The sequence below is a fragment of the Zootoca vivipara genome, chromosome 3 (genome assembly GCF_963506605.1).
Source record: "Zootoca vivipara chromosome 3, rZooViv1.1, whole genome shotgun sequence".
Lineage (NCBI taxonomy): Eukaryota > Metazoa > Chordata > Lepidosauria > Squamata > Lacertidae > Zootoca > Zootoca vivipara.
This window is the reverse complement of record NC_083278.1, coordinates 109,846,871-109,859,978: the sequence shown is the minus strand read 5'-3', so window position 1 is coordinate 109,859,978 and position 13,108 is coordinate 109,846,871. Positions and strand designations below refer to the sequence as shown.

Genomic DNA, 13,108 nt, shown 5'->3' with positions numbered 1-13,108 from the left:
TCAAATATATAACATTGGTATAAAATCAAACAATAATTAAATTATCTCTTAAAAAGAAGTCAGGATCGATTAAAATCTAATTAGAAGGCTTTCTGCAGGATTAGGGTTGGGAGCAGTAAATGCTCATCAGGCCCAATTGTTTACGTTGTTCTTATATGGGCCTGTGAGAATGCTGGGAGCCTCTTTCATACTAGTTCTTATACAAAAAGAGAAGGGGAGTCAGGCTGAGCCCTAACCAGCCTGGCGGAACAACTCCGTCTTGCAAGCCCTGCAGAAAGATGTCAAATCCCACAGGGCCTTGATCTCTTGTGGCAGAGTGTTCCACCAGGCCGGGGGGGGGGCAAGGCCAGACTAATCTCCCTGAGGCCTGGGATCTCCAAGCTGTTATTATTTGCAGACCATAAGGTCCTCCGTGGAGCATACCAGGAGAGGCGGTCCCGTAGGTACGAGGGTCCTAGGCTGTATAGGGAACACTACCATTCCCACCTTTACTGTCTCTGATTTCTTTGTTTTTAAAACTTTAAGCTGTTCCTGGAAATTCTGAGTTTCTTCCTCCACTTTTTCCCACCCACCTACCCTCCAATCCCACTTGAAAAGCCTTAGAAGTGAAAGCTCCAGAACCGTGTTAATTATTTGTGCCGTGGCAACTGAAATTTGGGTTACTGCAATGGGACTTTGGAAGACATCCTCCAACATCCAAAGCTTCCCGCAGAATATGATTAGGAAGAAGAAGAAGAAGAAGAAGAAGAAGAAGAAGAAGAAGAAGAAGAAGAAGAAGAAGAAGAAGAAGAAGAAGAAGAAGAAGAAGAAGAAGAAGAAGACTGACAAATCCATGAAAGCTTGAAGCCGGCCGTTTGTAACTTCAGACTTCTTTTAATCAAAAATTCATTCCACAACACAGGTTCGAGCCTCCAGTGAGATTCTGCTAGCGAAGTAGAAACACTTGGGGAAGTGGGGGGGGGCAGAGATAAAGCGTGAGAAAGTATTTAATCTGAGACACCCCAAGCGCATGTGCTTGATGGTGTTCATTAATGAGAAATTAAAACAAAAGGATGCGAGCAGCACATTTGATTGCTGGAATGGGAGGTTTCGGCTTTCTTGAAAGAGAGATTTGTGCTTAAAAGCAAGCCCAGCTCAGCTCACAAAGTGCCGAAAGCTGCACTTCAAAAGGACTACCGCTGCCACCATTTCACAACCGTCTCAAGAATATGACAGACAAACACCCCTGGCCTATTTACTTGCTGTTCTCTTGGCAGTGGATCTCACACAAGTAAGGGAATGTGTGAAGTCATCTCCATGCAGCAGTGGGCTGTTGTTGCCCACATCATCTGGTCGTTAACCACGTGGGTGAGAAGGCTTCATCCATTCCCTTATACCAGCGTGGGAGAAATCGGCCACGGAGGAACCAAGCACTGTGCTGTTAAGTTCCCTTTTACAAAGGAGGGAGGTCCATTCTTCACAGATGTGATCAGAGGGGTACCAAAGCGCAGACGGGAGTGAGTCATCGCACTAAACAACTGGAAGGTTTATTACAGAAGGGACAGTAAAAGCATAAGAAGAAGCCTGCTGGATTGAAATAAAGGATCATCCAGAACAGACTCCTGTTCTCACAGTGATCAACAAGATGCCTATGGAAGTCCACCAGCAGAACTTGAAGACAATCCCCCTCTCTCACTGTTGCTCTCCAGAAACTGCCTCCGGAGCCTCTGATACTATCATGGCGTGTGTCCCACACTGCATGCATGGAGTTCCACTCGTGCAATGGGACTTCCCCTTCCCCTCTGTGCAGACTCTCAAAATCTGATCCTGGAGGTCCTTCAATCCTCTGAAGCAGATCTTGAGGAAGCATGAGGTACTGCGGGAAAGCAGAGAGGAGGGGAGAGCTCCATCGCAGAAGTCTGTTGCGACCTCCATGACCTCATCCTCTATGAGTTTGCTTGTCTACATTGGTGGCATCGCTACATATGGTTGTGGCAAATTCCATAATGCAACTATGCACTGTGGCTCAATGGGAGGTCTCCCGTGCAATCCATTTCCAGGGGCGTAGCTCTGTTGCAACAGATGGAAAGGTCTTGCTCAAGACTTGTCATGTTGGCTCCAATTCTGCCAGCACCCTTCACCACACCTGAGTTCACCATTTGTTGTTGTTGTTGTTTAGTCGTTTAGTCGTGTCCGACACTTCGTGACCCCATGGACCAGAGCACGCCAGGCACTCCTGTCTTCCACTGCCTCCCGCAGTTTGGTCAGACTCATGTTCGTAGCTTTGAGAACACTGTCCAACCATCTCATCCTCTGTCATCCCCTTCTCCTTGTGCCCTCAATCTTTCCCAACGTCAGGGTCTTTTCCAGGGGGAAAAGTTCACTATTACAGGAAACCATTACCCAACATGAGCTTTTAAATTAGGACTCCTACCAATTGGGCACAAGTTCCTTATCCCCTGTGGACTGTACTGGGTTACCCAGAGACATGATGTCAGCAATACTGCAAGCCATATCACCTGACTGGTCAAGTGACCCAGGGACACCACAGAATGCCACCTAGTTCTATCAGCCCTAGGACCTGCAACCTGAGATCCTTCTCACTCTTCTGTCCACCCTGAACCTGTCACTTAAGACCTTTTTGGTCTGCTTTGGCTACAGCATTTACCTCCGGCTCCTCACCAGCCTCAAGGCTTCCTCCTTGATGAACTCGGAGGCCCTGATCCTGTTATCGCTTGGGATTCTGACCCCAGCGAACCCTGACGACAAGTAATTCGGCTACCTGTCTCATGAAACACATTCAGATTCATCCAAGCTCAACTGCTCAATCAAGGCTTTGATACTTAGTGTGATGGGGACAAACTAACAACAGGCACCTGTGCCAATCTTCTAGCTAGGGACCTAAGCTAGTGCACCTAGCAATAGGAAATCACCCACCTGGGGCAGCATGCGATTTTCCTCCTCCAGCTGTCTTACTCTTGCTTCCAGCTGCCTAACATAGGACAAGGTTGATTCTAAAATTAAAAAAAAGACAAAAGAAAAGAACTCTGATTATACACACGTCTACTTTGGCACACCCGAAATCAGAATTAGTCACCGACAGGTGATTTCTGGCTGGGTGTCTTCAGAGCAGTAGCTATGCATTTACTCTAAGATATATGGTAAAAGCATTCTGTTCTGTCATGCTCTCTGGATTCGTATTTCTAAGTGTTGACTGCAGCTAGAAGCCATCTAAAATTTCAAAGTTTTGGGATTATCGACTCCTTTTCCCCTCTATCTATACAGGATCTAAACTACTGGTCTCAAGGCCCAGTTTGGAAGTCACATTTCTCCCCCTGGGTGGTGCAGAGGCATGAGGCATCCATGTTCAGATTCATATGCTAAAAACTAGAGGGACACGCATGCCCCCAGATCCACTTTGCATTCGTGTCTTAAAAAAACAAACATCCAATCTGTTTCTGAATCGCCCTGTGGACTCTCTGCTTTGAGCTGTCTTTCAGATTCCGAGCCATTCTGTGTAAAAGGAAGCCCTCTGTTCTCCTATTCACTATAATGGGGAATTAAAAATAGCTACACCTTCCCCAGTTTTGGCCAGGGTGGCTGAAATTTACAGGCACAGGAGCCCCTCGCGTATAGATTAAGCCTGCCAAATTGCAGATAAATTGGTCCAGGGGTTGTTGTGTTTGTGCAGAAAGTAAAAGGGATTCACTTTCCCCCATAATACTTCATGGGGAGGGGAGAGGAAATCGATGTCTCTTTCTTACCTTAAAATAATTAAGAGACAGCTGAGTAAGGCATTTTATGTTGCGAACTGCTACAACACACACACATTCATTCATTCATTCATTCAAGGGTGCATCGAATTCTTGGTTACTCGTTTTTTGAACTATGTACAGCTTCATACTGGTCTTTCTTTCTGAAGGGTGTTTTTGTCCTCCGATAGGTTTTGCTGGCCTCTCAATGCGAGGCTGTCTAGAAAACTGCCCTGCAGGGTTGTAAAGAGCAGAACAATGTAGGATTGTTAAAAATCTTAAATGAAACTTGCTAGTTTTTTTGAGGGGGTTAAATCCTCCACTGCTGTGCCTTAACAGAAAACAATTCTGAGTTCTTCAGTGCTCTAGAGGAAACACCTTGGACAGCCTCAGTTCTTTCAAAGCCCAGCTTTGCTATTAGCAGGCATTGTTGAAGTTGGGGGGGGGCAGATTGCGAATTTGGGTCTCCCCAAGTTGCTGTGGCTGTCTCCATATAGTGCAGTTATTTAATATCAGGACTTTAATCCGGGAAGCATTTTGAAGGCTAACTATGTAGGCTGAGCAGCCTGCGTTAGCCCTTGTGGATAATTTCTGAATATCTCCTGAGCTATTTATTTATGTATCTGTTCCAGCTACTTATACATTAGTGAAATTGATGGGTTTGGGTTTTATTTAAAAACAAATACATAAAACCTACCATTTTATCACTGCTGTTCATGTCTCTGCGGGCGGTTCTTTTAAGCTCTGTAAACGGCGTTTTCAAGTTAACATTGATGATGATAACAATACTGTATCTCTAAAATATGGAATTGAAATATATGTTTCATGGGAATATAGCAAACTGCCGTAAAGGTTCATCTAGGTCAATATTCCCCACACTGACTGGCAGCAACTCCTGAGGGCTTTAGATAGGAGTCTCCCCCAGGCCTACCTGGAGATGCTGGGGACTGAACCGGAGACCTTCTGCATGCCAAGCAGATGTACTACACCTTCGCTAGTGGTGCTGTGTCATATTAATCCAAAGGGCAATTGTTGGATTTAAGAGCAGGCATGTGGATACAGCAAAGCCGTGAGCTCAACAGGAGTTGGCAGACCTGTTTTTGCTGCTGAGGTGGCAGCTCTATTATATCCAGATCACCTCACCTGCCAGGCAACCTATGAAATAAAAATGAATGGCAGCGTGCGAGGTTTCGCTCCTTTCCATTCTGCAGCTCGCCGGAGATTTCAATATGCGCACGCACCGGGACTGCGTGTGAATTGCGAAAGACCGAGATGGCAAATCTATTGTGGTTTGTCAGAAGTGATTAATATACAGTGTGCGGTAAACAGGCTAAAAATAGGGCTGTGGGACAGCGGGGAAAGAGGTAAGCTGAGGTTTCATGCACTTTGCTGCGCTAAGAGTCGTCACAGCAAGCGATGAGTGAACCGAGGACAACTGCACACCATTGGCAAGTTTCCACGGAAGGAAATCCACTCTTTCGGCACCTCCAGGTGGGCTGACAGTTTGGGGACCAGGTGCATATCGGGTACCTGCACCCAGGGCCAGCTCCAGGTTTCTAGGGGGAGCCCTCAGATGCCCCTGTCACATTTTTTACTACCAGACGTGGAGGAAGGCAGGTGAGTGGGCTTACTAGAAGAGTAAGGGTGGCGGCAGCAATAGTAGCAAAGCTCTCCAATGTGTGCTAGTTGGCCACCGCTGTGATTGCCCACAAAGCTGCTGGCTGAAAACAAAGACATAGGAACATAGGTTTTTTATCAAGTCAGACCAGTATTTGGACCACCTACAGTATTGTCAAGGGACGTGGGTGGCGCTGTGGTCTAAACCACAGAGCCTAGGGCTTGCCGACCGAAAGGTCGGCGGTTCGAATCCCCACAACGGGGTGAGCTCCCGTTACTTGGTCACTGCTCCTGCCAACCTAGCAGTTCGAAGGCACACCAGTGCTCAAGTAGATAAATAGGTACCACTCCGGCGGGAAGGTAAATGGTGTTTCCGTGCGCTGCTCTGGTTCGCCAGAAGCAGCTTTGTCATGCTGGCCACATGACCCGGAAGTTGTGACATCGGCTCCCTCGGCCAGTAAAGCGAGATAAGCACCGCAACCCCAGAGTTGTCCGTCACTGGACCTAACGGTCAGGGGTGCCTTTACCTTTACAGTATGGTCCACACTGTATTGGCAGCAGTCCTCCCAGGTTTCAGGCAGGAGTCTCTCCCAGCCCTACCTGAAGATGTTGGGGACTGAAGCTGAGCAGATGCTGTAACACTGAGCTACGGCTGTTCTCTGTAGAGGGAGAGAGATGATACCAAATGCATGCTGTTAAGATGGGTGGATACTGAGGACCAAACCTTGTTAGTGCCGGCTCCACACCTTTGGAACGCCCCAAAGTTCATAGGGCCTCATTACTGCTAACTTTTAAGGGAACTCTGAAGATGTTTTCGCCCCAGGTAAATGTGCCTTGTGTGACTGGAGTTTTGTTTTGTTTTTATAAGCTGCTGTTGGTTTTAAACTAATGGAAAACTGCTGTCGTCGATGGCTTGTCCTCATGATGCTGCTGCGTATCGCAAAGCCCTTTTGCAAATGGCCGTGTGATGTTAGAAGACAGAAAAAGTACTAACTAGCAACATGTTACTTCTTTGGGGGAAGAGGAGTGCTGGTAGTCAGCTTGCCTCTGAGACAGGTACAAGGATCTCGTGTTCATTCAAAAAGCCCTAAACAACTTGAGCCCAAAATACCGGCAGAACCACCTTATTCCTCATGCTCAACCTTGATCTCCTGATGGGGCCATGTGACTTCAGTCAGCCTTATTCCCTTATGTGTCATCCCTACTTTCATGCCTGTCATTTTCACTAACCTGTGCATTTTTAGCCACACTCTCGCCCGATAGACACATTTCTGAACACTTATTTTGCTGGAGAACTGAGAAGTGCAAACTAGGTAGGTCTCCCCTTAAATGCAAATCGAGTAAGATTTCTCCCCAGTCCCTTATCCAGTCTCTCCTCATAATGCCTAGGAGTGCATACGACAACATATAAATGGAGGGAAATACATAAGAAGGGAAAGATATAAATGCACATCGTTGCAATGAGCGATGCAGCAGTGGAATCGTAATGGAGCCATTTCAGAGCCTTGAGAAGTTAGTTGGGAGAAATGAAAGAACGGGTATCGCAAAGCCAAGTATTGAGTCTGTGTTTGAACTGGGTTTTGTACAGACATCCTGCAGCCAGCTGTGATGATCCCCCTACATATTGAGGGCCAAGCCACATGTGATGTGGGAGGTCTGTGGTCGCTTGGGCTATTCGGGATCTCTCAGCCTCAAATTTCTGTCTGTAGAATGGGTATAGTAGAAGAGAAAGCCCTTTGCAGAAGTTGAAGTGCTACGAATGTGCAAATTCACACCAAATAAGGAAGCATTTTTAAAGCAGTTCGCCTTTGGTGAATCTGCGGGGCTTGAAACGTTTTCTCAATCACATTTCTTCCCTCCTCCTCCTCCCAATATGTACTCAACAGCCCACTTTTACCTTTGCCACATCTTAACCAGCTTATTTCTCTCTCATCAGTAATTACAAGCATGCGACCATTTGATTTGCTCATTTCTTTCTGGAACAAAACGTTCTCTCTCTCTCTTTCTCTCTCTCTCTGTGTGTCTCTGTGTGTGTGTGTAGCGCTGTTGTTAATTCACTGGAACTCAGAGCCAAGTATGTGCCTCTGATTATTGCTAAATGAAGCCTTAGCACTTGTAAGCTTTATCCTTTGCTAACCAAATTACATTCAGAATTACATCCTCCCCTTCCATCCAGATTTATCTCTTTTCTAGTCAAAACAGTTATTTTTATACCCCAGCCAACAGGTGCAGTTTACTCCTCCTCTGAATGCACACACTTTCCAGACACTGCCAGTAATTATACATCACTATATAATTAGGTATTTTTAATCCTGGGTTCTTATGGAAGGAGTCAGCCTTTTTCTCCCCCTCCTTTTTAGTCCAAAGCAGGGCTCAATTGGGAAATTTTGTCTCCGTGCTGCCGTTTAGGACAGCACAAGGTGTGAGAGGGTTGTGGCAAAGAATCATCTGGATGGGTCATCTGGTAATGATGGCAGTCACAACATGTGGGAGCCACCATCTACATTTCCCACAATGCCACCCACTGGAACACTGCATTGTGGGAAACCGAGCTACCAGCTCCCACACTTTTAAATGCACATATTATATAAAGTGGTCTATGGACCGCAATAAAGCTGTGTGTGTATATAATGCTATTTTTAATGTTGATTTTTTTTAATGAGCTTTCTCTCTCCCCTAAGAAAAACATTTTTTTGTATAGACATGTGTGGCTGGAAAGCTGCCTTGCAAAATTCTGAGAAGTGTGAATTCCAAAGTAAATATGACTTTTGCTTTGCACACTGTTTAGTGCAAATTAGGAAACTTTCCATTAAAATACAAACCAAACCATTAAAAAAAAACCCCTCCATCCCTACTGGAGATTTAAACCTGGGTAACCCTAGACCTTCTCCAGTACGCTAACTTTTATACAAGGCAGACTTTACTAATAAAAAGGAATGGCCACATTCACATTCACCCTCCTCTCAGTCTGAAATATTTCTTGGCAGAGAATGGAACGACATTTTGAAGACATTTGCAGTTCTTGGCATTGAATTTCTACATTTCAGCTGCAAAATCATTTAGAAATCCGGAGCCAAAGACAATGACCATAAAATAAATAACAAAACAACTTTGCTAAACATTTTCCTGCAAGGCGCATTGTTTCTGCCCAGGGCAAATGCTCACTTTTCCATTCTAACCTCTGATTCACAGATTGAGCCATGGGCTAAAGATGTTGTGAATTTCTGACTTCTTGCTATGTCCAAGTCTCTAACCCCTGTGCTGAATCCATCTGAGTGACGGGAGGGAAGGAGGGGGCAAACCACTATGAAATCACGCATACACATTGTGCCATCCCTCTCCTCTCCTCTCCTCCCTCCTCTCTCTCACACACATATCCTTCCAGCCCTTTCTCTCCTTTTTCCGGCTCCCTTTCTGCCTCTAGAGGTCCCCCACATGAACTGAGGCCTGTAGAGCCCACACAACTCTTGCAAAAGCAGCCAATCAAAGTAGCAATGATGGAGCATCGTAGTGCACACCTGCCAAGTTGCTGTCGGAGAAATAAGGGACCGGGCGGAAGTAGCAGACCGGAAGTAGCACTGCCGCCATTTTGGAATTGGGCGGAGCATGCTCAGAAGTGACTTTTGATGCTGCTTTGCCCAGTTCCAAAATGGCCACCGCGCCAGAAGTCGCACTGCAGCCATTTTGGAACTGGGCAGAGCAGCATCAAAAGTCGTTTCTGAGCATGCTCCGCCCAGTTCCAAAATGGCCGTCGCGCCAGAATAAACCGGGGGGAAACAAAAAAATCCATTTTTTCAGCTAGGAACATCTGGAAAAACGGGGATTTCCCGGGGAATACGGGAGACTTGGCAGCTATGCCGTAGTGAAGCTAAGGTGAACAGGACCCAGATGGGATGTCCCATATGCTTGGAAGCATCTGCAAGTGGCGCTGAGCTATTTAAGGCAACAGAGAGCCAGCAAGGACCATCTAGGAGCCAAGCACATGCTTGGAGCCAGGAGAGTAGCGGAGGACAAAGACTGGTGACAACACACTAACTTTAAGGCCCTTCCTGAGACAGGAACACAGTCATGAATGTCATCATTTTCAGGTGGGATTCAGTGAAATACCGGAAGGTCTTGCCCAACAAACCATTTCTCCACTCCCTAAGATCCGACTTTTTTTGTGATAAGACAGGAAAACACACCGGAAAGTGTATTTGAAATTAACACAACCTAATCCATGCTTCCTCAACCTCAGCCCTCCAGATGTTTTTTTGGCCTACAACTCCCATGATCCCTAGCTAGCAGGACCAGTGGTCAGGGATGCTGGGAACTGTAGTCTCAAGACATCTGGAGGGCCGAGGTTGAGGAAGCCTGGCCTAATCTAACCTCCCCACAAACAAATCAGAATGAATGCTTAAAAAAAACAAAAACCCATAGATTGCCTAGAACAGGCTTCCTCAAATTCTGCCCTCCAGGTGTTTTGAGACTACAATTCTCATCATCCCTGACCACTGGTCCTGCTAGCTAGGGGTCATGGGAGTTGTAGGCCAAAAACACCTGGAGGGCCAAGGTTGAGGAAGCCTGTCCTAACCTACCCCACAGGGTAAAATGAAAGAAACAACATAAGTCTCTTTGTACTCCTTTCTCTGAAGGGCAAAACAATAGCTATAAGAACTGCTATTTAACTTTAAGAATGGGTGAATGAGTTTGCTTTCTTCCTCTTCCCTCCCCATGCCTTTTTTCTTTCGTTTCACGTCTCTTAGATTGTACGCCTGGGGGCAAAGAATTTCTTGCTCCTGTATCCTGCTCTTATATAATTCACTCAGGAAGTGTTTTCAGCCACAGATACTTACCACTTGCAACTCAACCCTACCCCAAAATGGAAAAAGGAGCCCAATTTTTCCAGAGGAGGAGGACCGATGCCCATTAATTGCAGGCACTTTAGAGCGCTGTGGGAAGCCTCAAAAGGTTATCCAGTTCACTCCAAAAACATGACCAATTACGTTCTTAAAGCAGCTTTATTCCTCTGCCAACTTTCTGTGGTAATTTGCTGAAAGACAAGCAGGGCTGAAAGCATTTATCGATTCATCAGTGTGCTTAATCAATTAATTCTTTAATCAAGAGATTTACAGATTTGGAATCTGGGTCTTTAATGAGGTTTTAATTTGATCAAATGCCTGGCCCCCACTATTCCCTGAGGGGCTGCCTTGGGGCCTGTTCTGTGGGAGCAAAGGTGATGGGCAGAGAGACAGTGCCATAGCTGGCTGCTAGGCAACCGACTCGCTCGCCAGTTCACTTCCATCTTGGTCTTATGCAAACGGCACAAATTTTATCTGGCAGAGGAAAAGGATAACTGCTATCCCTCGCTAGCCTTGAAAGTGGGAGGGTGAGAGCGTGCCTCTCTTTCTTCGTCTCGTTCGGACGCGGGCTCACCTTGGTTTTGGAAAGAGCACCAGACCCATCCTGCTCTGGTGTGTCAGCAAAGACAAGGCCTGTTACATCCTAGAGGCCATTTTTGTTTCACTTTTTGAACTAATAGCCTAGTTCGGGGGCAGCCAATGTGGGGCCATCATAACTAGCAGCCACTGATAGCATTATGATTATGACGTGCCTTTATATCACACCTTTTTCTCCAAGAAGTTCAATGTGGCATGCATGGTTCTCCCCACTCCTCATTTAACCCCCCAAACTATCTCGTGGGATAGGTTAGGCTGAGATGTAATAATCATCATCATCATCATCATCATCATCATCTTTCTACTTTGGCGATCACTCGTAGCTAAGTAAGATTGTCTTCCCTAAACACGATTTTAACAATGGGTCCCTAAGTGACTGTGGAGGCCAATTCTGGATCCACGCGTCCTTCCACAGTGGGGACATTGGTTTCCAGGCGGGAGTTGATCACGGTGTGGATTTGCCAAGCGTGCCTTCCTCTTAGCATGTTTCTCCCTTGTGTCCTGAGTTCAAGAGCCCATGACACCTTTGGTAAAGGCTGTTCTCCAACTGGAGCGCTCACAAGCCAGTGTTTCCCAGTTGTCAGTGTTTATACTACAATTTTTTAAGATTTGCTTTGAGACAGTCTTTAAACCTCTTTTGTTGACCACCAGCATTACGCTTTCCATTTTAAAGTTTGGAATAGAGTAGTTGCTTTGTAATAATAATATTTATACCCCACCCATCTGGCTGGGTTTCCCAGCCACTCTGGGCGGCTCCCAACAGAATATTAAAAACACAATAAAACACCAAACATTAAAAACTTCCCTAAACAGGGCTGCCTTCAGATGTCTTCTAAAAGTCAGATAGTTGTTTATTTCCTTGACATCTGATGGGAGGGTGTTCCACAGGGTGGGCGCCACCACTGAGAAGGCCCTCTGCCTGGTTCCCTGTAACATCACTCCTCACAGGGAGGGAACCTCCAGAAGGCCCTCGGAGCTGGACCTCAGTGTCCGGGCTGAACAATGGGGGTGGAGACGCTCCTTCAGGTATACTGAGCCGCTGAGGGCTTTATAGGTCAGTACCAACACTTTGAATTGTGCTCGGAAACATACTGGGGGCCACTGTAGGTCTTTCAGGACCGGTGTTATATGGTCTTGGCAGCTGCTCCCAGTCACCAGTCTAGCTGCCGCATTCTGGATTAGTTGTAGTTTCCAGGTCACCTTCAAAGGTACTCCACGTAGAGCGCATTGCAGTAGTCCAGAAGTTTGGTAAACTGCTCTGGGATTCTTTAGGACTGGTGTGGGGAACCTGGGAGACACCCAGGCATTGTTCTACTCTAAGTCCCATCACTCCTGACCATTAGTTATGCGGGCTGGGGGCTCATGGGAGTTGGAGTCCAACAGCATCCAGAGAGCCAAAGGTATCTAATCCCTGCCTTGGAATCTTGGACTATCAATACCAATCTAGTCTTTGACTAAACTAGCAGCGGCAATTTGAGCACCCCTCCTGCCCGATCACTCTTTTTTGTGGTGTTGTTGATGTGCCTCATTGAGTTTTGTTTATGCTATAGGAAACTTGAGGGGGGGGGAGAGACTTGTAAATTTCTTCAGACGTTGGCATCACGCCAAGGATTAAAGCGTATGAGTCTCGGCTGTCTCCGAGACTCAGTGCTCAGTAATTGCTACTATTAGAGAAGGAATGGAAAAAGAGGGTACTTGAAAGTGACTCCTTCCTACATCACAAAGGTTTTTATGTATTTCTCTGCTGAATCCAGACCGAGGAATGGAAGGCAGTCTGGCGTCGGACTTGCACCAAGAAAAATGACACACACCCACACACCCCGCCACCGCCACCCTATTGCTATCTACCACATTAATAGGATTTTAATGGCCAATTTGCCAAAGATAGCCAAAAATTGCATCCAAGGGGTACTTTCCATGTTTAAATTTAAAGATAAAAAAGAAGAGAGAGAGCCAAGGGGCAAAAAAAAAAGGATCCGTGATCAGTTTTCCTGACTATTTTAAAGTAGAGACAAAGTGATCTGATTTTTATCAGAGATGTGGCAAAGAGCCAGGAGGTGTTTAATCCTTTCCCCCATAGACTCTGGGGTTGCGGCGCTCTTCTCGCTCTATAGGCCGAGGGAGCCGGCGTTTGTCCGCAGACAGCTTCCGGGTCATGTGGCCAGTATGACAAAGCTGCTTCTGGCGAACCAAAGCAGCGCACGGAAACTCCGTTTACCTTCCCGCCGGAGCGGTCCCTATTTATCTACTTGCACTTTGATGTGCTTTCGAACTGCTATATATTAGTGGCAGCCTTTTACTCAGCATTGCTAGGAAATTCCA

At 46.3% G+C, this 13,108-nt stretch overlaps 1 protein-coding gene across 3 annotated transcripts in view; it reads right to left on the bottom strand.

Annotated features, from left to right (window-relative positions):
- CCDC85A (coiled-coil domain containing 85A) overlaps positions 1-13,108 on the bottom strand; it is a 126,645-nt gene that overhangs the window by 28,685 nt on the left and 84,852 nt on the right. The window contains exon 3 of one of the 3 annotated variants that reach the window (XM_035110930.2): positions 2,917-2,993. The exons of the other annotated variants lie outside the window; for them this stretch is intronic. Coding sequence (XP_034966821.2) covers positions 2,917-2,993 — 77 coding nt within the window. The remainder of the gene's footprint in view (positions 1-2,916; positions 2,994-13,108) is intronic. 3 annotated transcript variants of the gene reach the window in all.